This window comes from Leptopilina boulardi, unplaced genomic scaffold (assembly GCF_019393585.1).
Source record: "Leptopilina boulardi isolate dan_hultmark-lab unplaced genomic scaffold, ZJU_Lbou_2.1 LbouV2_393, whole genome shotgun sequence".
Taxonomy (NCBI): domain Eukaryota; kingdom Metazoa; phylum Arthropoda; class Insecta; order Hymenoptera; family Figitidae; genus Leptopilina; species Leptopilina boulardi.
The window spans coordinates 1,878,009-1,903,314 of NW_026137966.1; the positions used below are offsets into that span (position 1 = coordinate 1,878,009).

The window sequence follows — 25,306 nt, forward strand, 5'->3', positions numbered from 1 at the left end:
TCATCAGTTTTATTCATACTTTAAACATGGAAAACGCTTGTTGACATATAATAAAATTAAAATGTGTGTTGATAATTAATTTTGTTATGTATTTGATTCAATTGCATTGATAGATTCTCTTAATTCGTGATAATATATAAATTTTAAAGTTATGGGTGTTTGTTTACTAACTTGAAATCTTTTACTGCTGCAGTAATTCTCACTTCAAATATATAATTTATATCTTTTTTAATAACGCATACTGGATATTGTTTAATAATGTTGTTAAAACGTAAAATGTGATTAGTAAAGAAACACCCCTAACCTCAAAATTTATATTTTATCACGAATTAAGAGAATCTATTAATGCAATTGAATCAAATATATATAACAAAATTAATTATCAATACACATTTTAATTTTATTATATGTCAACAAGCGTTTTCCATGTTTAAAATATGAAAAAAATTGATGAAAGTGGAAACAAATTTTCTTCCCCATAAGAATAATATTGTGTCGTCTGTTTGTTATCCCTCCAAGCCGCTGACGTCACACCTAGAGTCGACTCTGACGTCACAAGTGACAGAGCCTAAAGGTGCTTTTATACCTCAAATTTCGATCAGATGAACATTATTTCTGGACCGTGAAAATGCGTGAAAAGTTATTTTCACGGAGGGTATTTTTGAATTGTTTCAAAAAAAAAATTTTTTTTTTAAGAAATATAATATTAAATAAGTGTTTTAATATGTAAGAACACTTTAAAATAGTGATAGAAAGATGATTTGATTGAAAAATTTAGCAAATTTCGCTTTAAAACGTTTTCTGATACAAGAAAGTGTAAAATGACGATGTTTGTGAAATGGTTTGTACAGTGCTTCTTCCTTGTGAGTGTCTCTCAGAGTTTTGTTTATGTTATGTCGGTTCTTTTTAACTTGTAATAAATAATGAGTACTGAAAATAAATCGGTAAGTTGAAGTGTTTATTGAATAATTTTAAATTCAACTACTTTGATTGGAAAATTAATTATAATTACTTATGAAAATCATAAGTAATTGAGGAGCCGGATCGTAGAACCGATTCTTCGCTCGAACTCACGCAGAAGTATTGTCCGCCCCTACATATTTTATCTATTTGAAACTTTTTCCTAAAATGTAATTTATTAGTACTAAAAAAAGAAAACTGAAAAATTTTTTTTTCGAAAATAAATTACTTTTTAATAAATATATCGTCCTTTTTCGGTCAAATATTGACGAAATTTTGTGAAATTTTGTAAGCATACACAATATACACAACAGAAGCCTACAAGCTATAAAAAATAAGAAAAATCACATTATTTATTTATTAAAAAATTTTAAAAGACGTCATTTACAAATAGAGGAATTTCACTTTTCTACACAAAAAAGTATGCGATGAATTTTCAAATTATGAAAACTTCTCGCGAGAAAGTTTTTCCTTTACTAATCAGGAAGTTTTTCCCACAATTTCAAACTGATTCGAATATAAATAAAGAAAATACGAGGAAAATAGCAAAACCGTACTTTCGTTCGCAACGAGAATGTAAAAAGGCAGCCATGTTTGTCGTCGCAACGTCACGCGCGCGCACACACACACACATATATGTAAACAACTTGAGGGAGCCTTAGTTGCTGCTGTGTGTGTGTATGCGCGCGTGTCATTGCGACGACAAACATGGCTGCCTTTTTACATTCTCGTTGCGAACGAAAGTACGGTTTCGCTATTTTCCTCGTATTTTCTTTATTTATATTCGAATCAGTTTGAAATTGTGGGAAAAACTTCCTGATTAGTAAAGGAAAAACTTTCTCGCGAGAAGTTTTCATAATTTGAAAATTCATCGCATACTTTTTTGTGTAGAAAAGTGAAATTCCTCTATTTGTAAATGACGTCTATTAAAATTTTTTAATAAATAAATAATGTGATTTTTCTTATTTTTTATAGCTTGTAGGCTTCTGTTGTGTATATTGTGTATAGGGTTGTGAGTCGTGAAACGTTTCATTGAAAGATTGAAACTTTCATTTGAAAGTTTCAATCTTTCATGGACGAAAATTTCATTTGTTTCATGAAACATAAGGTTATTCAAGTTGGGTGGGGGAAAGCCAAAATGGATGCTTGCTGGTGCACAAACATCCGGCCTATCAGCCAATCAGCATTCACTCCCATGTGAAATTCACGGTACTTTCACATGGGAATGAATGCCGATTGGCTGATAGACCGGATGTTTGTGCACCAGCAAGCATTCATCTTGGTTTTCCCCCACCCAACTTGGATAACCTTATTGGAGAACCAATAGTGAGCCTTCATGTGCACATGCGCAATAACGTAATAAATATTTCAGGTTAGGTCAAAAAATAAACTTGTGAAAAGTTAATTATAATAATAAAATGTTTTACATTTTATTATATTATATCATAATTTTGCCTATGTTTCGAACTGAAATCAGTTCATCTTCAGGGCTAAAAATTTAAACAAAATATCACATTAAATAAATTTTCAATTAAAACAATTTAAATATAATAAATATCTGTTTTAATTTTCGAGTAATCGTTGGTATGCTATTTTTATGTATTATAATTATCGAGAGATATTTATTATATTTATTTAAACTGTTTTGATTGAAAAATTATTTAATGTCGTATTCTGTATGAAATGTTTATAGCTATGAAAATGAACAGATTCCAGTTCGAAACGGAGACAAAATTCTAATATAGTAATAAATCAAATATGACCAAAAAATCCGTTTTAAAACATTATTATTTCCAGTCGTTAAATTAATTAATATTATTATTAATAAGGATTTATTATATAAAATTTAAATATTCCCGCCTCTTTCTTTGAAACTTTGAAACGTTTCATGAAGCATTGAAACTTTCATGAAACTTTCATTCAACGAAAATTTCATGAAACTTTACAACCCTAATTGTGTATGCTTACAAAATTTCACAAAATTTCGTCAATATTTGACCGAAAAAGGACGATATATTTATTAAAAAGTAATTTATTTTCGAAAAAAAAATTTTTCAGTTTTCATTTTTTAGTACTAATAAATTACATTTTAGAAAAAAGTTTCAAATAGATAAAATATGTATTTTTTTCTTCTGCATAACCTAATATTTTTTAAATATTATATTTATGAGTTTTAAAATTTGATGGTATAGTGGAGGGGCGGACAATACTTCTGCGTGAGTTCGAGCGAAGAATCGGTTCTACGATACGGCTCCTCAATTATAAAACTTGATATTTAAAAACCACGAAGTAGTATAAGGAGACGTAACGCCCATAGTAGATTGTGGTGAAAGTGAGCCCCAAAATCGTGTCCTAGAGTTTACGCATTTTTCTAATAATGCGATGAGGACGCCGCGCGTGGAGAAATAGAGAATTAAAATTTATCACGTGCTCGTACGGAAGCGCCTACGAGTCACCAGCGAACTATCTTGTTCGCGTCACATTTTTAGCTGTGAAACCGAGGAACGCGTTCGATGGTTTCGCTGTTTCCTTGTTTTTGAGTGACGATAAAACACACTATACGGTTCGATAGTTCGATGGTACGGAAGCCTGTACGGCTCATGAGCGTCTCAGACGCAAGTGGCGGTGTTTCGTACCACAAGTGGCACGAAGTCCGTCCAACTTGTGGCATGTTCGTTAGTTCGTGCCACTTGTGGAAAGTGGATTTTTTGAAGGGTCATTCACAAATATGACAATTCCGTTGGATACTGTTGCTATCTATTTCGTCAGTGCTTTTCATTTCAATTTCATGTGAAGAAGAAGAAATGAATTTTATAAGGTATTAGTAATATTAGCATAGTAGTAAATGTCATCGAACAAACTTTTTATAGTTCACACATAAATACTGCTTCCAAACGTAAATATACATATTAATAAACTAAGGATTCCACTAAGAATTAAGCGGAAGTTTTTTCTTAGTTTTTTTTTAATTTTTCTTAGTTTAGAATAAAAATAAGATTTTTTGGTTATGTTGTCATTTTTTAATTTAAAATACATGAAGAGGATTTTATTTTTTAAAATCAAAAGTATATTTTTATGAATATTTAAGATTAATAAAGATGTCAATATCATTTGTTAACACTGAAATGTAATCTTTTACATGTATTTTCAATTAAAAAATAACAAATTTATTTTTATTCAAAAACATTAAACGGACTTGCCCGGATGAAATTATACTTGAAATGAAAAGCACTGACGAAATAGACGGCAAAAGGATCCAACGGAATTGTCATATTTGTGAATGACCCTTAAAAAAATCCACTTTCCACAAGTGGCACGGAGTTTGTCCAACAAGTGGCACGAACTAACGAACTTGCCACAAGTTGGACGGACTTCGTGCCACTTGTGGTACGAAACACTGCCACTTGCGTCCGAGACGCTCGTGAGCCGAACAGGCTTCCGTACGATGGTTCTCTGGTTTTACTTAGTTCTATCGTTATCGAAGTCTAAATTTTGTATTAAAAAAATAAATTTAAATTTAAAAACCGAAATATAATAATATATTTAAATTATATATTTGAGATATATCAGATATCTTATAATGTGTGCCTAAAAAATTATTTTATTTAAAAATAATAGTACAAAATATTAATAGTATAGTAGGTACTTCAAAATAATATTTTGTACTATTATTTTTAAATAAAATAATTTTTTAGGCACACATTATAAGATATCTGATATATCTCAAATATATAATTTAAATATATTATTATATTTCGGTTTTTAAATTTAAATTTATTTTTTTAATACAAAATTTAGACTTCGATAACGATAGAACTAAGTAAAACCAGAGAACCATCGAACTATCGAATCGTACAGTGTGTTTTATCGTCACTCAAAAACAAGGAAACAGCGAAACCATCGAACGCGTTCCTCGGTTTCACAGCTAAAAATGTGACGCGAACAAGATAGTTCGCTGGTGACTTGTAGGCGCTTCCGTATATAAAAGCACCTTAATACTCGGGAAGTATGCAGTCTAGTGAAAGTGTCTTAACATTTCACAACCTTGTTTCCAAGTTAATTTTTTTCAGAAGTTGAATTTCCCTAGACTACAGGAATTTACTAGAAGCAGTTAGCAGACGACTTGGACCATTTGTTTACCATGCTTTGAGTCCACAAGGGGACAATAAACAAATCGAAACCGAACTGTCATTTTAATGTCTGCGTGAATAATAAATAATCATGATTTCTATTGGATTTGAAGGTAGTGCTAATAAATTAGGAATAGGAATTATTAGGGACAATGAAATCATGTCTAATGTACGGCACACTTATATCACACCACCCGGTGAAGGTAAGGTTATCTATCTTTATAGAAATATATCGTTGCATTTTTCCTGAATATTCTCAAATAGCATTCACTATTCTTACAATATTAGAGTATTCTTTAAATTTCCTGTTAACTACAATATTTCATGGCAATATTAGACTGTAAGGTGGTTTCTGACCTACGTTGACTGTAATCATGGGTCACTCGTGTCCGACGCTTTAAAAAGTGATTTAAAAAATCGGACATAATTCATAATATAGCATTAACTATCCCAGAATAAGGGCCAATAATTATATTGCTGAAATGTTCATTTGTTTAAATAATATATTTGTTTGAAAACACGAAAAAAAGATTTTTTTTCAAAAAATCATAACTTTTAATAAAGTCAATATTTTTTAAAATTTCGAACGGGAGTGTAAAGCTGAAGAGTGGTAGTTTAAAGGAAAACATACTGAAAATCTTCATAAATAAAAGAAATGCTGAAGTTTTAAGCATGAAAATCATGTTTTTTCAATGTACGTAAAAGAGGTACAAATTACAATGAATAGATGGGTCAATCCATTATATTTCGAATGAAGTCGTCGCTGACTAATTTTTAAAAATTATAATACTTTGCAGGAATGATTTTGAAGTTATCAAGATCACGAAATGAAAAGAATTTTATTAAAATTTTAATTATTTATTGCAAAATATGAATTTAAAGTTTATGAGGTGCTGAAAACTGTCAATTTTTTAGCCATTAGAAAATATGCAAAAAAAACAGAATTTACCATAAAAATAAAAAAAAATTGTTGTAATTTACTAAGAATGAATAAATTTATCATTAATAATTGATATAATTATTTAAATATGTGAAATAATATATAAAATATGATTTTCAAGTTCGCCTGTCAAATAACCTAAATTTGCAAATTTCATCTATTAAATGTGAGAAAGAGAAGTCATTAAATTGAAAAAAACCTTACCAAATATAAAGTACCTGTGACTAACTTTTAGTTTTTCTTAGCACTTTTTTCCTTTTTTCTTCATAAATGTGAAATAAAAAGCAATAAAAATTGGCACTTTGCTTATTTTCACTATTTTCAAATGTAAATAACTTTCTTGGAGAAAACTGAAAAATTACAAAACTTGGGCAATATCTAATTGATCACTAACTACACACACTGGAAAAAAATTCGCTTTGGTCCCGAAGATACTTTTTGAGATAATTATGTTTAAATTTTTCACAATTTTTATCAGGTTAATGCATGTGATTTTTATAAAATTGAAGTTAGTTCAAAATGTTTAACCAATAAAACCTAACTTCGTCCTTAAAAAACTACATGTATTAACCTGATAAAAATTGTGAAAAATTTAAACATAATTATCTCAAAAAGTATCTTCGGGACCAAAGCGAATTTTTTTCCAGTGTGTGTAGTTAGTGATCAATTAGATATTGCCCAAGTTTTGTAATTTTTCAGTTTTCTCCAAGAAAGTTATTTACATTTGAAAATAGTGAAAATAAGCAAAGTGCCAATTTTTATTGCTTTTTATTTCACATTTATGAAGAAAAAAGGAAAAAAGTGCTAAGAAAAACTAAAAGTTAGTCACAGGTACTTTATATTTGGTAAGGTTTTTTTCAATTTAATGACTTCTCTTTCTCACATTTAATAGATGAAATTTGCAAATTTAGGTTATTTGACAGGCGAACTTGAAAATCATATTTTATATATTATTTCACATATTTAAATAATTACATCAATTGATAATGATAAATTTATTCATTCTTAGTAAATTACAAAAAAAATTTTTTATTTTTATGGTAAATTCTACGTATTTATGCATATTTTCTAATGGCTAAAAAATTGACAGTTTTCAGCACCTCATAAACTTTAAATTCATATTTTGCAATAAATAATTAAAATTTTAATAAAATTCTTTTCATTTCGTGATCTTGATAACTTCAAAATCATTCCTGCAAAGTATTATAATTTTTAAAAATTAGTCAGCGACGACTTCATTCGAAATATAATGGATTGACCCAGACATTATATTATTTTTTAATCTTCATTAAGTTTAAAAATTACAATAAAAAGGCATTATGTTAAAGACGGAAGTTAATTAAGGGGTAACACCACTCTAGCGGTAAGAAAAATAGCCTAACTTTGACGATTTATATTTGCAGTAGGATAAAAGGAATAGGATTTTTTTCAGATAGGTTTATTTAACACATATTCAAGTACAAAAAATAAATTTAATATTATTATTTTAATATAAAATGGCGGCGATAGAGTCCGGCTCAAAAATCTTGAATTTTTAAAACACCTACACGGGAGGACGATTTTCTAGGAAGGTGTAAGACCTAGAACAAAAATCCAAGAATTTTCTGAATCTCTACCCTATTGACAATGGAACTACGTAGGGGTTTTTTTTAAAATCAAAATTTGTACAAATGTTAGCACTTTGAAAAAAAATCGATTTTTTACCAAAAAACAAGCAGTAAATTGTTTATAAAAAAAAAAGTTTACATTAAATCAAAAAACGGCTACGTAGTTCCGTAAAGAAGGTTATTGTGTAGTTACTGTTAAAATTTCAGATCAATCCATGCAACGGTGTTCGAGTAATCCGTCCTCCCAGTTTGAAAAAAGTGGTTTCGAGGAAAACGCGTTTAAAGTAGAACGAACACACAATGGGCCAGCAGACCTTTACAATGTTCTAAAATTTATAATTTCCGGAGTACAACAAATTTAAAGCTTTTCATGACGAATTCTATAGTTTTTGGGGTCACTGATTACAAATCTGTAGTCAGATTTTGAAAATTCAAAATGGCGGATCCAACATGGCGTTGTTCAGTGTTCAGCCATGACGCCTATATGATGCATTAGTGACACTCAAAGGGTTAAAAAAAATTTTTTTCGTCATAGGATCACCTGCCTATTGTTTCTACAATCCTAAAGTACATTTTAACAAAAAAAAAAAAAAAATCGTTTTTTTGAAAATTCTAGAGTGGTGTTACCCCTTAACAAAAATAAATAATTCAAAGAGGCAATAATAATCTTTAGAATGTATACTAATTTTTACTATTAACAATTCCGCTAATAGGTAAAGCGTAAATTGCTCTTCGCTAACAAAGCTAGATTAAGGTAGTGGACTGTCCCTCAGTATATTATCAATTCAATAAACCCGGATAGACGGTATTTTAGAAAAAGTATCAAAAAGAGAGATATGATAAAGACATCAAAAAGGTGACTAAATAAATGAAAACGGAATTAGCACAACAAAAGAAATCCATTTATTCATTCAATCCCCAAAAGTATACATTTAGTTCCTCAATTGATCATTAAAAAAATGTTCACAATTAAAATGATAGTTACGTTAAGCTACTTGACTGAAATCAAGTCTCACAAGAATATAGTTTATTTCAAACAAAACAAAGAGATCAAATAAAAGAAATTTTCAATAATAAGAAAACAATTTGTCCATCATAAAATGAGACGACAAATTGTAAATTGTATGTGTTTGAAATGTGTGTAATAATGTTTGTCTTTCTTTCTAAGATTCTATATTTTTCAAATAATGTATGGATAATTGAAGGATTCGACTTTATCAGCAAAGTGACATCTATTAGATGTCATTAAAACTCCTTAGTTCAGAGTTAGGTGTTTCATGTGATAATTATATCGACATGATTTGTCGACAAATAATTATCAATTTTGAATTAATTTTGATCTGAAAAATAAGCTGCGTGCTCGAGTATACTGTGCATCTGTGAGGACTCGAACCTCCTTAGTTGCTGCATAACGCGGGACTTCTGCCGACTAATGCACCATGCCAACACAGCCTGAAGTAATTATGGGCTTGATCTGAGAATGTAAGAAGCTTGGTCGTTCAGGCTGTGTTGGCATGGTACATTAGTCGGCAGAAGTCCCGCGTTAGGCAGCAACTAAGGAGGTTCGAGTCCTCACAGATGCACAGTGTACTCGAGCATGCATCTTATTTTTTTAGATCAAAATTAATTCAAAAATTGATAATTATTTGTCGACAAATCATGTCGATATAATTATCACATGAAACACCTAACTCTGAACCAAGGAGTTTTAATGACATCTAATAGATGTCACTTTGCTGATAAAGTCGAATTCTTCAATTTCGTAATTTTCAAAAATCTTGATCAGCGATAAATATAGTATTTCTATATAAAATATATCTAATGTATGGATATTTAGAGCAACTCACCAGAATAATAATAATTAAAATGTTACAGAAAAGTATCAAATTACACGGAGAGAATTCTGTGGTGATTATTATACGAAACATAAAGTCGTAGCAACTTTTGCTTGAATTCAAATAAAATTCCCCAGGAACCCGACTTATAATTGCATTGAGTTCTCCTTATAAAAATTACTCGAACTCCAACTGATATTCAGGCGGAGTATATACAACACAAGCAAATTTGCGTGTACACACAGTGAGCACTGACACTTCCATGTTTACGTGTGTATGTCAGTGTACCTATACATATATACCGCCGGTTAGCTTGTGTTGTATAAATTCCGCCTGAATATCAGGTGGAGTTCGAGTAATTTTTATAATGAGAACTCAGTGCTATTATAAGTCGGTTTCCTCGCGAATTTTATTTGAATTCAAGCAAAAGTTGCTACGACTCTTCCATATGATTAATCTAGGTTATGTTTCGTATAATAATCACCACAGAATTCTCTCCGTGTACTTTTCGAACTTTCAAGAGTCTAACACTCGTACTTGACATACGATTCCCGCAAGTATGCGGGAGTCTTTTTAAGTTCCCACGGTGAGCTTGAATAAAGTTTAAATGAAAAGTTTAGTAACTACAAATGTTTTTGCGGATTTTAAATCTTCACGTTATCAGATTTATTTTACAAGAAAAATTAAAATGATCGGCGGAGGGTTTTTTGTGAAAAACCACTTTTACACGAAGAGAACTCTCTTACGAATATTGCACGACGGGCTGTTACTATTTTTCCAACAGAATATGTTTTGGAAATATCGCTTGAGACTGGAGTTATTTTTTCACGAATTTATGAGTTTATAGCAAAACGGTGCTGTGTGAAATATTAGTATAAGTCCACATACTAATTCTACAACAAGTGTATGCAACAAACGCTCCAGAAACATGACGAAAATGCATAACGCCTTTCTTTGCTGCATTTGCTCGAAATCCATGAAAAATCAGCATGGATTTCTTGCAAATCGAGCTGAAACGTAACGCGCAGTCGTCGTGAATTTCGTCAATGAAAGAAATCGAAACGCATAGGAGTAGAAATTCGTCGCGCACGCGCGTTACGTTTTTCCTCGATTTGCAAGAAATCCATGCTGATTTTTCATGGATTTCGAGCAAATGCAACACACAGAGGTGTGGAGCGTTTGTAGCAACAGTTGAGTGGAGAATTTGTACGTGACTTTTACTATTCACGCACTGAAACTAGTGTTGCACTTAACCCATGAATCTGACCTAAATTAGCAAGGCGCTTCTGTTACGAAAAGCGAATGGCACCTACTTGTGCGTTATTAGTAACAGAGTTCTCTCCGTATATTAATTTTACAAAAAAACTTATTTGTCGTGTTTTTGTTTATTTTGACAAAATCAAAAGATTAACCCATTATAGCCCGAATGCAATGAATTTTATATCAAACTTTAATTAATATTGTTTTATAAAAAAATTATTTTATCTTTGGATAGAGCACAGTTAAATAGGACAGAGTCACTACGGTTGGGCTACGTTTTGATTTGTGGCCATAAATTTCGTTCTAGGCTTAATTTCGGATGTTTTCACATACGAATGAAAAGATCTTCCACGGGCAATGTTTCTTCTGAATATCAGAAAATGATTGGACCAAAAGTGTAAAAGTTATAGACCTAAAAAAACATTTTGTCGTTACGGTCGCTGACCAGGACTTTACGGTTGGGCCACGTACAAAATCAATGTTATATGAAGAAAAATGATCCGTAAATGACAAAAAACTACTGAAATTGAGTTAAAAATAAGAAAGAAAATCTGGAATTGAAATAAAATAAACCCTCTTGACCGAAATTTGATTATTTCTCGCGTTTCGCAAAATTGGTCTGAAAAAGTCAAGAAACCTAAATTTTTCAAATAGAAATGACATTTTTGGATATTTTTTATATACAAATATGACCTTTCGATGTCAGAACGTATCACAATATGGGTAAAGTCGGTGGTTGGCCTATCCATGACACAAGGCGTCGTGAACGCGTTATATAAACATAATAATGACAATAACGCTAAATAACGTTTGAAAATTTTAAATTACATTGTAATGAACAATTTTAGTCATTTTATTTTGTTGTTTGCTTATTCCTTCTGTTATTTAATATACTTTTCTGACACTATAAAAAAGTTTTGTGTTGTGATTTCAGCATTTATTTACGTTTTATTGAAAAATTAAGTATTTATTGCAATTTTATTTTATTGTAACTGACGTAAAATGTTAATTGCCATCACAAATAATAATTTGCATGCAATAATAGAGGGAGTCAGTGTAATAAAACGAATTAAAGTTTGATTAAAAATTTTGTGCATTTAGGTGTTAATGAGTTTATTATTTGATAGAATCGTCGAAGTAAACAAAAATACGCAAAGTAGGCTTTTGTGTAAAAATAATAAAAATTGGTTTTGTCGAATAGCCCTCCGCCGATGATTTTAATTTTTCTTGTAAAATAAATCTGAAAACATGTAAATTTAAAATCCGCAAAAACATTTGCAGTTACTGAACTTTTCATTTAATTTTGATTCAAGCTCACTGTGTCCTTTAGTCTTTATATTTTCCTTATTTTCTTTGATAAACTTGTATTAAATATTTTCTTTAAACAATTATTTCAATATTTCAAAATCTGCCTTTAAAAATTCGAAGTATTCGGTTCACCAAACCTGAATTTTCCAAACAGTTAATTTGAGATATAAATAATTGCGATATTAAACAAAACACTTTTAAATTTCAACTGGGTCTTGCACTTTAGCATTTATAACTTTTTATACTTGTATAATTAATTTTCCTTTTTCAACGAACTTTTATAACTTAATAGATTTCACTAATTGTGGAATATTCACTTGTATTTTATAGGCAAACTCAACAAATTCAACCCTTACTGCGGGAAATAAACAATAAACTCAACCACTCTCAGTGGGAGTAAAACTTTATATTCATTCACCTTTTTGTGGGAAACACATCCGCTCTGCGGGAAAAACAAATTAAGACTCCTCGAAGAATAATTCGGTGGCAACGATCACACCCTGTTTGTATGTAATTTTAAGTAGTGGGAGGGTTGATTTTGCAATCAACACCTCCTTGTTTCCAAGCAAGTTTTAGCGAACTTGCATTTTATTAGTGGCGTAATCGGTTCAACCACCTGAATTAACTTTATGATTTTCATATATTTCCGAATTTCCCAAACTAATGTGGCAACTTCTATACATTATAAGTCCCACAATTAGCAAAGTCGATTGTAATTTAGTTCATGTTATTTCGCAATATGAATATGATTTATGTAGTTGAAGAAACCATTTCTTCCTAGATGCAATAAAACCATTAGACTGTTTTATGTAATTAAAATAAGTGTTAAAAATAGTTATTATTATAATTTGTGTAGTTAAAAGAATGTCCTCAAATATCATGCAAGCCATCCTAACGTGCGTGCGTGGTTAGATCGTTAAGTTGTAGGCTTGCGAATGTTAGGGTCGTGCGTTCAATTTACCATGAATTTTTTTGAGTGTATAATTGTGACCGCCACCGTCTGGTTCTAGTTACTTTTCTAGGAATATTTTAAATTCTCAAAGTAAATTGAAAATATGTAAGAGTTCTTGGCGCGGAATTCAAAGAAATGTGGAAATCTGAGAGGAAATTAAAAACATATATTTAAAGAGAAAACTAAGAAAATAGTAAAAGGTCCCGTCGCAAATGGCTAAAAAGTATCCTATTGGATCATCAATTTGTTTTCTTTGCAAATTATCTGTACCTGTTTCTAATGCGCAAAATTAAGAGAGAAATGTAAATGTCAAGGTTTCATAAGAGGCAATTTTCTGGGAAAATATGAAAACAATATTGATTCTTTTTAATATAAACAGATGCAGATGGCTTAACGCTTAAATTAAAGTAGTTATTATTGATTAATTTAAAAAGGTTGAAGGCAAAACGCACATCTGGACATGGAATCTTCTTTATAAAAGGGCTCACTTGAGGGGCCTCAACTTCACTTTTCGTTTTGACTCAACTCGAGCTTGTGAGTTGTCACTCAAATTTACTGTAACCTTACAGTGATCTTACCTTGTAAGCTTACAGTTCGCCTACCATGTAAGGTTACCATGACTTTACCATATAAGTTTACCATGGCATTACTGTGTAAGCTTACTGTATGGCGGACATTTTTATATTACCTCGACCTTACCTGAAGCTTACAGGGTTAGCTTACAAAAATTACATGTAAGCTTGAGGTAAGCTTACAGCAATATATTGTGCTGTGTGGGATATAGTATATATATTACATTAATAGTATTATTAAAAAACGAAAAGTAATTCACAACACCTAAGTATTATCATAACTATTACTTGTAAAGTAACAAATGAGGTATATTTACTTTTACATGCAAAAGTGAGAAAAATTGTATTTGTTTCATTCTCAAAGTTGAAAAACTACTGGGTTTTTTAAATTTACTATTTTGAGTGCGTTTATTTAATTTTTAAACATGTAAATTTGCACAAAAAATATAACATCACAATTTTGTGTACTTGTACATTATAGAGTACTTTTGTCGCTTTCAAAGAGGGTCCATTTTCTTACCTACTTGGAAACTCACACGAAAGCAATTTAATCTTGAACTATTACAACGTTTTCTTCTTTTACAACTACGAAAATTGTAAAGTTACAATTTCGATTGCATTTCTAAACTTAAAAAATGTATAAGGGGCCATGTACAAATTACGTAAGGCCAATTTTAAACATTTTTAAACCCCCCCTCTTCCATCTAAGGTTAAGTAAAATAATGTAAATCGCCCCCCCCCTCTACCCACATAGCACTTTTATTTCCAGGAAGTTTCCAGGAAAATATTCAAGATAACTTTGGAAGTTTCCACTGGTAACTTTGTGGAAACTTCCTGTTTATTTCCGTGAATCTGAAAATGTCTTAGGTCCGGTAGTTTCCCTTATTAACTTCCTTGGTTAAGTGCCAAAAAATTATCTTAGTTTTCCAGGAATATTGCATAGGAAAATTCATAGATTTTTAAATTGTTATTTTCCAAGAATTTACTATAAAATTGTCTGCAGTAATTGCAATATATATATATATATATATATAATTTATTAATATAAATTATTTTTTATTATATATTTATTAGTTTATTATTATTATATTTTTTATTTATTTAATATTTTTTAAACTTTATTATTACTTAAGATAATAAACATGAAAATTAAATTTATAAATATAATAAAAAAAATTTTTTAAATTAATTATTTCATTTTCTTCCTTTATTTTTGCCTTAACTTATATTTATTTATTATTAATATTAACGCAGAAATTTTTTGAAATAAATTCAGAGGGACAGGGGATTGAACCCGGGTTCGCCGCGCATAAAAAAACAATCTAATCAACTAACCTAACTAACGAACTAAGGATGGAAAAAAAATCTTTCCCTTAAGCTGCAAGTGATCTCCCATTGGCTAACACGTGGTTGACTAAAACGGCGAGGTAATTCAAAAATGGTTTCAATGATAAATTTGAATATTCACATTATAATAATTAATTTAATTGTCATATAATATAAAATAATTAAAAGTTTAATCAAATAAACTTTTAAAATTGTAAATTATGCAAAAAAATTATTAAACTACATTATAATTTATTTTATAAAATAAAAATTATTAAATAAATAGAAAAATATTAAAGATTTTATCTTTAATGATATTTATTTTACTTTACTATTTTAAATTTACTGAATATTTTCATAAAAAATTAGAAAAAAAACATAAGGGAGACTGGGGCAAACCGGCCATGTGGGTAAACCGGCCAGGTGTTAGTTTCTCAGAAATTTTTACGGATCTGTTCATAAGCAATTTGAGATAAAATCGTGTAATATTTATTAAAATTGTTTTTTAGGTTTAAAAGGTGCATGCCTCAGTTAAATTTAACGGTATACACTGAGAAAAATAATGTAATGTTAACAAAATAATTTGGTGGAGCACTTTTAGTTAAGATTACAAAAATTTAGTTGACATAACAGTAACGAAAGAAGCAATCAATCGAGAAATTTAGTTGTCTGTACCAAAAATTTCGTTCAAGCTTTTGCGTCTGTTAACTGAATAATTTGGTTCTCCAAACCAAACCGTCTGAATGCTCAATTGCGCATGCGCTGTTCTCGTAAATATGGCTTATTTCTCTGTTTACGGATGTCACACGTTAACCATGCTTCGCTCTTCGTGTCGTCCAGTTTTATTCAAGTGTTTTCGGGATTTTTATGTGTTTCAGAAATTCGGTAAAAAAGTGTGTGTAGTGATGCATATCGAACAGAGAGAATAAAGCTTGTTAAAAGAACGGAAGTTTTTCTCCAGCCTGTATACTTTATGAAAATAATTTACACTCACATTGTCACTAGGATTCTTAGTGTAGTGGTCAGCGTTCTTGATTTGCGTTGCGTTGTCTGAGGGTTCGATCCCCAGCAGTGTTAGGTTTTTCCGCAATAGAAATTAATTTAAGTGGACATAGGGTGGTAGGTAATATAAAGCGAAAAGAATAAAAGAGGATAACAAAAGTGATAAAATTAAGTGAAAAATAAAAAATATAAGTGTGAGCCAAAAAATAATTTGGTTGAGAAAAGAAAAAAATTTTTTTCATTTAACTAAATTTTTTGTTTGCTTAAAAACAATAAGTTAGTTGTGCAAAACAAAAAATTTGGTAGACCGAACAAAATGATTCAACGAAAAACTTTAGTAGCCCGGACCAAACGGATTAGTTGCACATATATCAAATAAAAAATTTGGTTTGGAGAACCAAACTTCAGTAGATGATACCAAACAGTTTTCTCAGTGTATTATTTAATGATTTTACTAAGCATTTTTTTATACAGGTCTTAATTGTCAAAATTGGCCTGTGGAGCAAACCGGCCTATATCAGTTTCCCTTGCAACAGAAATTCACGAAGATTACCTATCGGTTAGAAAACTTCGTGCACGGTTTCGTGAATCTTTGTCCACTTTACGGAGATTTACGAAGTTTTACAAAGTTCACCGAAAGACGTTTCTTCGTGAACGACAACAATTAGTTGAAAATATTTGTTTTATAATAAATAAGATGTTTTTTTAATTGAAATTTAATCCTATCTTATTATTTTCCTTATTGGGAAAATTGTTTATTGATCTTTTATATTTAGTGACGTTTTCCTTTCAATTAATTCTCTAAACAAACAAAAAAAATAAACTGGCCGGTTTACCTCAGGGGTGGGGCAAACCGGCCAGTTTAAAAATTTTTTTAAAATTGATGCAGCAGCTAAACAATACATTTTAAGGTATTTTTAAGGTACATTTTTTTTCCTAGGTCTCTAGGAAAATGTTGCGCAATTAGATGACCTTTCCAACAAGCTATCCCAAGTAGCACGATATATCAACCAGATGTCACGGTGATATCACCGAGGAATGTCACCGTGGCATTTTTTTATTATTTTTATTATTTTTAGGGTTTCGTGGCCCATGGCCGAAAGCCTTATAGTTTCACTTTGGCATCCGTCTGTCCGTAGTATATTTTGGGGCACCACAGCTCCCAAAATCAAATTTTAGGGCACAGATCCCAAATTAAACTTTTGGGGCACCACAGATCGCAAATTCGAATTTTGGAGCACCGCAGATCCCAAATTCAAATTTTGGGGCACCATAGCTCCCAAATTCATATTTTGGGGCACCACAGCTCCCAAAATCAAATTTTAGGGCACAGATCCCAAATTAAACTTTTGGGGCACCACAGATCGCAAATTCGAATTTTGGAGCACCACAGATCCCAAATTCAAATTTTGGGGCACCATAGCTCCCAAATTCATATTTTGGGGCCCCACAGATCCCAAATTCGAATTTTGGGCAAACATAGCTTCCAATTTTGAATTTTGGGGGACCACAGATCCCAAATTCAAATTTTGGGGCCCCACAGATCCCAAATCTCCATTTACTGAATGGCCATTTTCCCGAATGGACATTACATGTCCCATTAGTTAACATGCCCCTGTAATTGACATGTCCCAGTAGTTGACCTGTCTCAGTAATTGACATGTCCCAATAGTTGACATGTCCATATAGTTGACATGTCCCTATAGTTGACATGTCTCAGTAGTTGACATGTCCTTATAGTTGACATGTCTCTATAGTTGACATGTCCAAGAGTTGACATGTCTTAATAGTGGACATTATCGAATGGACATTTTACCTAATGTTTTTGTTTGTGAATCAAAAAAGATAAATGATAGAAGAAAGACCTCCACTCCACAGCCACTCTTTCTTTTTTCTTTCATTTACCTTTTTTTTCAATTTTGATTTTTGCCAATTTTTGATTTTCTTTGATTTCCATTTTTTAAAAATTTTGCCATAAATTTTTTTTTTATAATAAAAATTTTGCTAAATAAATAAAATTTAATAGTACATAAAATTTATAAAATAAATTTTATTATTTATTTTTAAATTATTTATTTTTGATTTATTTTTTTTTAATTAAAATTTAAAGTGCCACGAAACCCTAGATGTAGGCAAAATTTATTTTTGAAATACCGTCCAATTTTCAGGCGTTCAAGGTGGCGTAACCCTTTAAAGAAAGTATAGGTCAAAACGTAAAGTTATGTATTATACGTTTTATTCTTATTATTAAAAATTTTTTTTAATTAAATTTAAAATAAAGTTAACATTATTTAAACAATTTACTTTAGAAAACAAAATACATTTTTTCAACATTATTATATCATTTTAAATCCTTTCATGTTCCGTAGAAAATGGATTTGTTATCCATTCGTTTAAGGAAATTATAATAGGAACTGAAGATTCATCTACATTAATATTGTCTTTAGAAGACTTATCTACTTTGGCGTCTTATACAAAAATTTTTTATATACATAGCCTTACGTAAGAAAATCATTGCACCTACCCTCCCCTACATAAGTGTCCGTAATGATTTCATACACTCCTCCCCCCCCCGTGGCCCTTACGTAATTTGTACACGGCCCCTAAATATCCCACTGAAAATAGTAAAATTACATAAATTCTAAAATGTAATTTTACTATTTCAAAATGTAAAATTTTTTTACTTTTTACAGTGTGCCCAACGAACTTGATTTTATTGTAAAGTATTTCTAAATATTTAACTGAATCCTTATGTGAAATATACTCGTCGTCACCCTCTCTCGCCTTGCTTATGAAGTCCTTCCATCCCACTCTATTCCTTGTAGATAATTTTTCAATTAGCGGCCGAAAAAGAATATTCTCGAATTTGTCTAAATTGCAATTAAGCCTCCAAGCACCAAAAAAATTACATACGTTTTGGAAGGCCAAATGCAATTGATTCTATGCTATTTTTCTTTTTAATATATATATATATATAACTAAATCATCGGCGAATCCTATACTTCCATGCTGAGGTGAAATATTAAAACTGTACATTTTAAATACTCCACTTATATACAAGTTAAAAATGAGGTGATATATATATATATATATAGAAGGATGGTCTCCAACAAGGAGCCGTAAATTCTCACCTCCTTTTTAAGTTGTATATAAGTGGAGTATTTAAAATGTACAGTTTTAATATTTCACCTTTTTATATATCTTATATATATACACTACCGTCGGAATTTGTGCGACCTCTGCTTTTTTGACGACTATAAAGTGTTTTAAATCTACAAAAATATTAAAAGTAAAATTTTTTTCTTTTTATTTTATGAAAGCTAATAAAAGTCTGAGAGAAATAATACCTTGACAAAGAGAATATGTTAATTTTTCAATTAGATATCTAAGAAAACACCAATTTTCAATGTTTCTACTATTTTCTTATTTCTCTGGTAAAAATTAATATTCTTACACGTTCTTGGGCTTATTAGAATCGTATTTTGTTATACAATCCAAATTATTTAAAACAATTCATGTCCTCATTCTTCCCTAGCGTATGCAAACCGTGAAAGTTGGCTCAAAGAAGGCAAAATTCTATACGTGTATTATATTCATTAATTCACAAAAACTCTTTTAACATGGTCATACTTATAATTTAACAACGAAACATATCGAAAAATCTTACATTTATACAGATTCGAACCCTGCCTAACTTATATCTAAACGCAACCTAACATCGCACGCTTTTACATTAAGCCTCTCGGCCACTCAATCGCTAGGGTAACTGTGGGTAATTCTGCTGATATTCAGTGTAGGTTAACTTTGCAAAGCTTGTCTGAGCTCATATTTAAACCAAATCTCGTTATTTCAATTACAAATGAAAGTTTTATTATTAAATTTTGCTAATAAATTAAAGTTAGGTTTATTGAGCACTCCACGCATTTAAAAATATTAATTAAAAAATAATTGTAAATGAGGGTTATGTCTTTGCGAAGAGTTGCACAATGAACGTATTTAAAAATCGCAGGAATACCCACAAGCAATGCAAATATTGCTGGTAATACAGTTTTAAGGAAGATTAATTATAAACAAATAATAATTTTATAAAAACTGCAGCAATAATTGGTACACCCGAAGGAATACCCACAGTTACCCTATAGGAAAAATTTTTGTTTACCCGCACATATCCTTCTTTAATAATGTCAATTTTAAATTGTATTTATTTATTAGATAAGTTATTGAATTAAAATATAAACATTTTTAATAATATTAATAAAATAATATTAATAAAAAATTTAATTAATTAAATTTAAATTACTTACTTTGTTACTTATTCTGATTTTATATAGGTAAAATAAATAAGAATTATGTATATTAATTTTATAATAATTTTATATAAAGCTGGAATTGCACATTGTAATATATAAAACTTTGAAGAACTATCAAATAATAATTATAATTACTATGTATATAATCTTAATGAGTTTATTTCTTTATATTTTTTAATTTATTTTATTATTATAGGCATAATAATTATTATAATATTTATTTTTATTAATTAATGAATAATTAATTAGAAATTAAGTATTTATTCGTTATACATGAATTGCATACTTTGACGCCGGGCTACGAACGCTGAGCATGACCGTAGTGACGTCGTCACCAGAAATAGTAATATTTACCCAGGCAGAAAAGTCGGGGTTTACCGATGTCTACGACCGGTGTGTCACCGGTCCGGTCTAAAATCGGATATATACCGGTACCGGAAAAATAGTGCCGGGCCGGATGATAAATGACAATTGGCAAAGTACCGGGCCGCCGGTAAATGTGGACTAATAAACGATTGGGTCGGTTATTAATCGAGTTATCATTGTTGACTGGGCCGGCTACGAGGCGGTTTGAATGTCGATACCGGGCTGGTACCTAAACTTCCACTGCCCCAGTAATTCGCCGGTCGTGTTACCGGTTTTAAACCGGCATTAAAACAGTATTTATGAGAACCGGCCCGATACCGCACCGTTTGTTTATTAATACCGACCCGGTACCGAACTGGTTGAATATCACCGTCCGACACGATTTTCACACAAAAAAATCAATGATTTTCAGAAACTAGGACCAAAAAAAAGATACCCGTGTCTGGCCGTTTTGCTAGATCAGGTCATTTTTTGCTTTAAGGGGTAAAAACAACCCTTAAATGAAAGGTGATAGGAAATCTTGTACAAAAAAATAATTTTTTATGAAACCTGGTATCTCAGGGTTTTCCGGGTCTCTGATTACGAATCTGATGTCAGATTTTCAAAATTCAAAATGGCGGATCCAATATGGCGGTCGAAATTTATAAAAATCCACCAATTCATTTGAAAGTTGTTACTTATGGGTTTTTGGGGTAGCTGATTACGAATTTGATGTCAGATTTTCAAAATTCAAAATGGTGGATTCAATATAGCGGTCAAAATTTATAAAAGTTCATCGAATTCACTTGAAACTTGTTACTTGAAGGTTTTTGGGGTCGCTGATATCGAATATGATGTCAGATTTTAATAATTCAAAATGGCGCATCCAATATGGCGGTCGAAATTTATAAATATTAATTATTTTTTATAAAACTTGATGTCTAGGGGTTTTTGGGGTCGCTGATAATAAGATAATAATAATAACATAATAACATTTATAAATTTCGACCGCCATATTGGATCCGACGTTTTGAATTAATAAAATCTGACATCATATTCGTTATCAGCGACCCCAAAAACCTTCAAGTAACAAGTTTCAAGTGAATTCGATGAACTTTTATAAATTTCGACCGCTATATTGAATCCGCCATTTTGAATTTTGAAAATCTGAGATCAGATTCGTAATCAGCGACCCGGAAAACCCCGAGATACCAGGTTTCATAAAAAATTATTTTTTTGTACAAGATTTCCTATCACCTTTCATTTAAGGGTTGTTTTTACCCCTAATAGCAAAAAATGACCTGATCTAGCAAAACGGCCAGACACGGGTATCTTTTTTTTGGTCCTAGTTTCTGAAAATTATTGATTTTTTTGTGTGTGAAAAAAAAATTTGAATTTTGTCGGACGGTGTATTAGTTCCGGCCTGATGCCATACCGATTGTTTATTAATACCGGCCCGGTACTAATAAACGACTGGGCCAGACATTAATCGAGTTATTATTGTTGACTGGACCGGCTACGAGCCAGCGGAAATGCAGGACTTCCGCCGGTACCGGCAAGTCCGCCTTCGACACCGGCCCGGTACCAAACCGGTCGTTGATTTCTGCCTGGGTACTCATGCTTAGTAAATTTTACAATTAATAGTAATTTTTATTAAAAAAGTATAATTACACATTTCTGGCTTCGAATTCGGATTCAGCGGGAAAAAATACATGGAAATATACTAGTGTAGTAGTAGTGTAGTAGTATTCTGATTTGCGCGTTCAACACTCCCTTGACTTTGACTGTGTCTTGATTTGCCATGAACTATTTTAAGTTTTGGCCACATTTCCTTTAAACTTTCCAAGACGTGGTTGCAAAATTCACGACCGTTGTCGGACTCTAAAATACAGGGTGCACCAAACAAAAGAAAAATATCCAATAAATTGTAAGCTACTTCATCCGCCCGTTTTGAAGTCAATGGTTTTAAGATTACAAAAATTAAATGATCTCGATGAACGAGTAGAAACTTACATTGTCTATCAGCTTGGGACATACAATCAATTAGGTCAACCTGGCACCTACTGTTAAATTCGGATGAAATAATCGGTTTCACTACAATTCCTTTTTTTCGCTTTTGTGTTTTTTTTGACACGATTCGCACAATTCTAAAAACATTTTTATTTGGTTTTTCGTTATATTTTTATATGTGAAATTTAATTCCTTTACTATTCTGTCTCTACCGCCATGCCCGATTGACTGATAAGTCGAAAATAAAATATCAAACAATTCCTCAGCACAAACAAAACTTCTAACCCTTTTCTGGGGATATGGTATAGGTTATATAAGTTTGTCACATTCTTGGACATTCAGCACATCATATCTTTTCATTATGCGCTAGTCACGAGATGAGGTTTTCTTCTTACAAGATTTTATTCTTCTCACGTCAGAAATAATTGAATCATATTTTTCTTTAATTAAAAAAACACTATTTTGTTTCGAATCGCACTGAATATTCGCGTGGAATCTTTCTTTAATAATATTCTAAAACAAAATATAAATTTTTAGATTAATATTAATATAATTATTAAAGGTAACCTGGCCATACCATTCCAAACATAAAATATATGGGGGTAAAATTCCTGTATTACGTCAGCTTTTAATTGGTACACTGAAAAAAAAATTTATTTGATTCAAATAGGGTAACGGCACCAGTGAAAGAACATTTAAGGAAATGCATACTTTTATCATTTATTATTTTTGAATGCAGTTATTGAAAATTTTTTTACCAATTTTTTTTCGATAGCTAATTAAGTGTAGAATGCGAAGGTCACATTTAATTTTCATAAATATAAGATGTTAATTAAAATTTTAATTAATAAGTAAAACATACCTATTTCACCAGTGAAAGAACAAATTGTCTAATGAAAGAATTTTCTGCATCCAGTGAAAGAACGATGTGAAATATATATTTAAAATATATTTAAAAAATATATTAAAACAAAGATAAAGTAATAAAATGTTTGTAATATACTAAAATAAAGGTAAATTAATGATAATTATGAATATTTTTTAACTAAGTTTGCAGAATCTTATTTTTAATTGAAAATGCATTTATAACCTACAATCAATCATCTACTTGCAATTTATTTTGACAATATTATTGTAACCTAACAGTGTTAACCTATTTGATTTTGTCATTTTTTTGTTTGACTTCAGACTATTCGTTGAAGGTGTTCCTTCATTGGATTGCATTGGAACCAGTGAAAAAACATTTCTGTTCTTTCACTAGTAAATAAAAAAAAAAAACCCCCAATGACGGAATTTGCTTTTCTTATGGCAAATTAATATTTTATTAGCTTTTAAATGAAAAGAAGTATTTCTAATACACAAGATAAATTTAGTTTAAAGAAGACCGACGATTTAAGGCAGTTTAAATTAGTTAAATGTGAAAAAAGAAATAACGTGTCAGAGAAGAGTTCTTATTGTTGAAGATAAATTTGCAACACAACATTTTTAAAAATTTTTTTTTATAAAATTTACGTGTTAACTCTCTAGGTATCTTAGATACTAAAGACGTAAATTAAATATGGAACATAAAAATATATAATTTATAATACCAAATTGCTTATTACACTAATTAGAATGCAAAACATGAAATTTGTTCTTTCACTGGTGTCAGTTCCTTCACTGGTGCCCTTACCCTACTTCAAATTATTTGAAAAATATTTAATTGGTTCAAATACTTTTTATTTGGATCGAAAAGATATGTATTTGATTCAAATAACTTGAATTATTTGAATCGCATTTATTTGAACCAAATAAATCGTATTTGGTTCAATTAAATAATTAATTGAATTAAATAAATGAATTTATTTAATATAAATAATGAGTTACTTGAAACTATTCATTCATTTATTTAACTCAAATATTTCGTTTATTTGATACAAATAAAAAGTATTTGACACAATAAATTTATGTAATTGATTCAAATAAACTGAATTATTTAATACAAATAATTCATTATTTAATCCTAATACACTATTTCATCAAGACAAATAAAAAAATATTTCAATCGATTAAATATTTATTTGAAACGATAATAATGATTTACTTGAAACAATTAATTTATTTATTTCACTCAAATATTTTGTTGTATTGAAACAAATAAAAAGTATTTGATACAATAACTTTATTTAATGGATTCAAGTAAATTAAATTATTTAATACTAATACACTATTTTATCAAGACAAATAAAAAAACATTTTAATCAATTAAATGTTTATTGGAAACGAAAATAATGAGTTACTTGCAACTATTAATTTATTTATTTCACTCAAATATTTCATTTTTTTGATACAAATAAAAAGTATTTGATACAATCAATTTATTAATTCTAATTAATTAAATTATTTAATATAAATAATGCGTTATTTAATGTTAATACACTATTTTATTAAAGTAAAATAAAATATTTTGATCAATTAAATACTTAAGTGTAATGAGAATAATGAGTTATTTGATACTATTGTTACGTATGAATTTCGTAACTTCTTATTAATAAATTATTAACATTATTAATAATTCATTAATACAATACTTGAAAAAGAGGACACATTATGCAACACAAACAAATAACACTTTATAAACATTATAAGAAATGCCTTTAGAATCTCTTAGAGATGTCCAAATAATTATATATTAAATATTAACTTTCAATTAATAACCTAAATTTTAAAGAAGACCTATTTAAAATTCATGATAAAATTGAGAAACTAA

The 25,306-nt window shown here is 30.0% G+C and overlaps 1 protein-coding gene across 1 annotated transcript in view; it reads left to right on the top strand.

Moving 5' to 3' along the window:
• Positions 1-4,977: 4,977 nt before the first annotated feature.
• The window catches only part of LOC127288768 (probable tRNA N6-adenosine threonylcarbamoyltransferase), a 122,640-nt gene continuing 102,311 nt past the window's right edge, over positions 4,978-25,306 (top strand). The window contains exon 1 of the mRNA XM_051316408.1: positions 4,978-5,293. Within this exon, the coding sequence (XP_051172365.1) occupies positions 5,182-5,293 (112 nt within the window). The 5' untranslated portion in view covers positions 4,978-5,181. The remainder of the gene's footprint in view (positions 5,294-25,306) is intronic.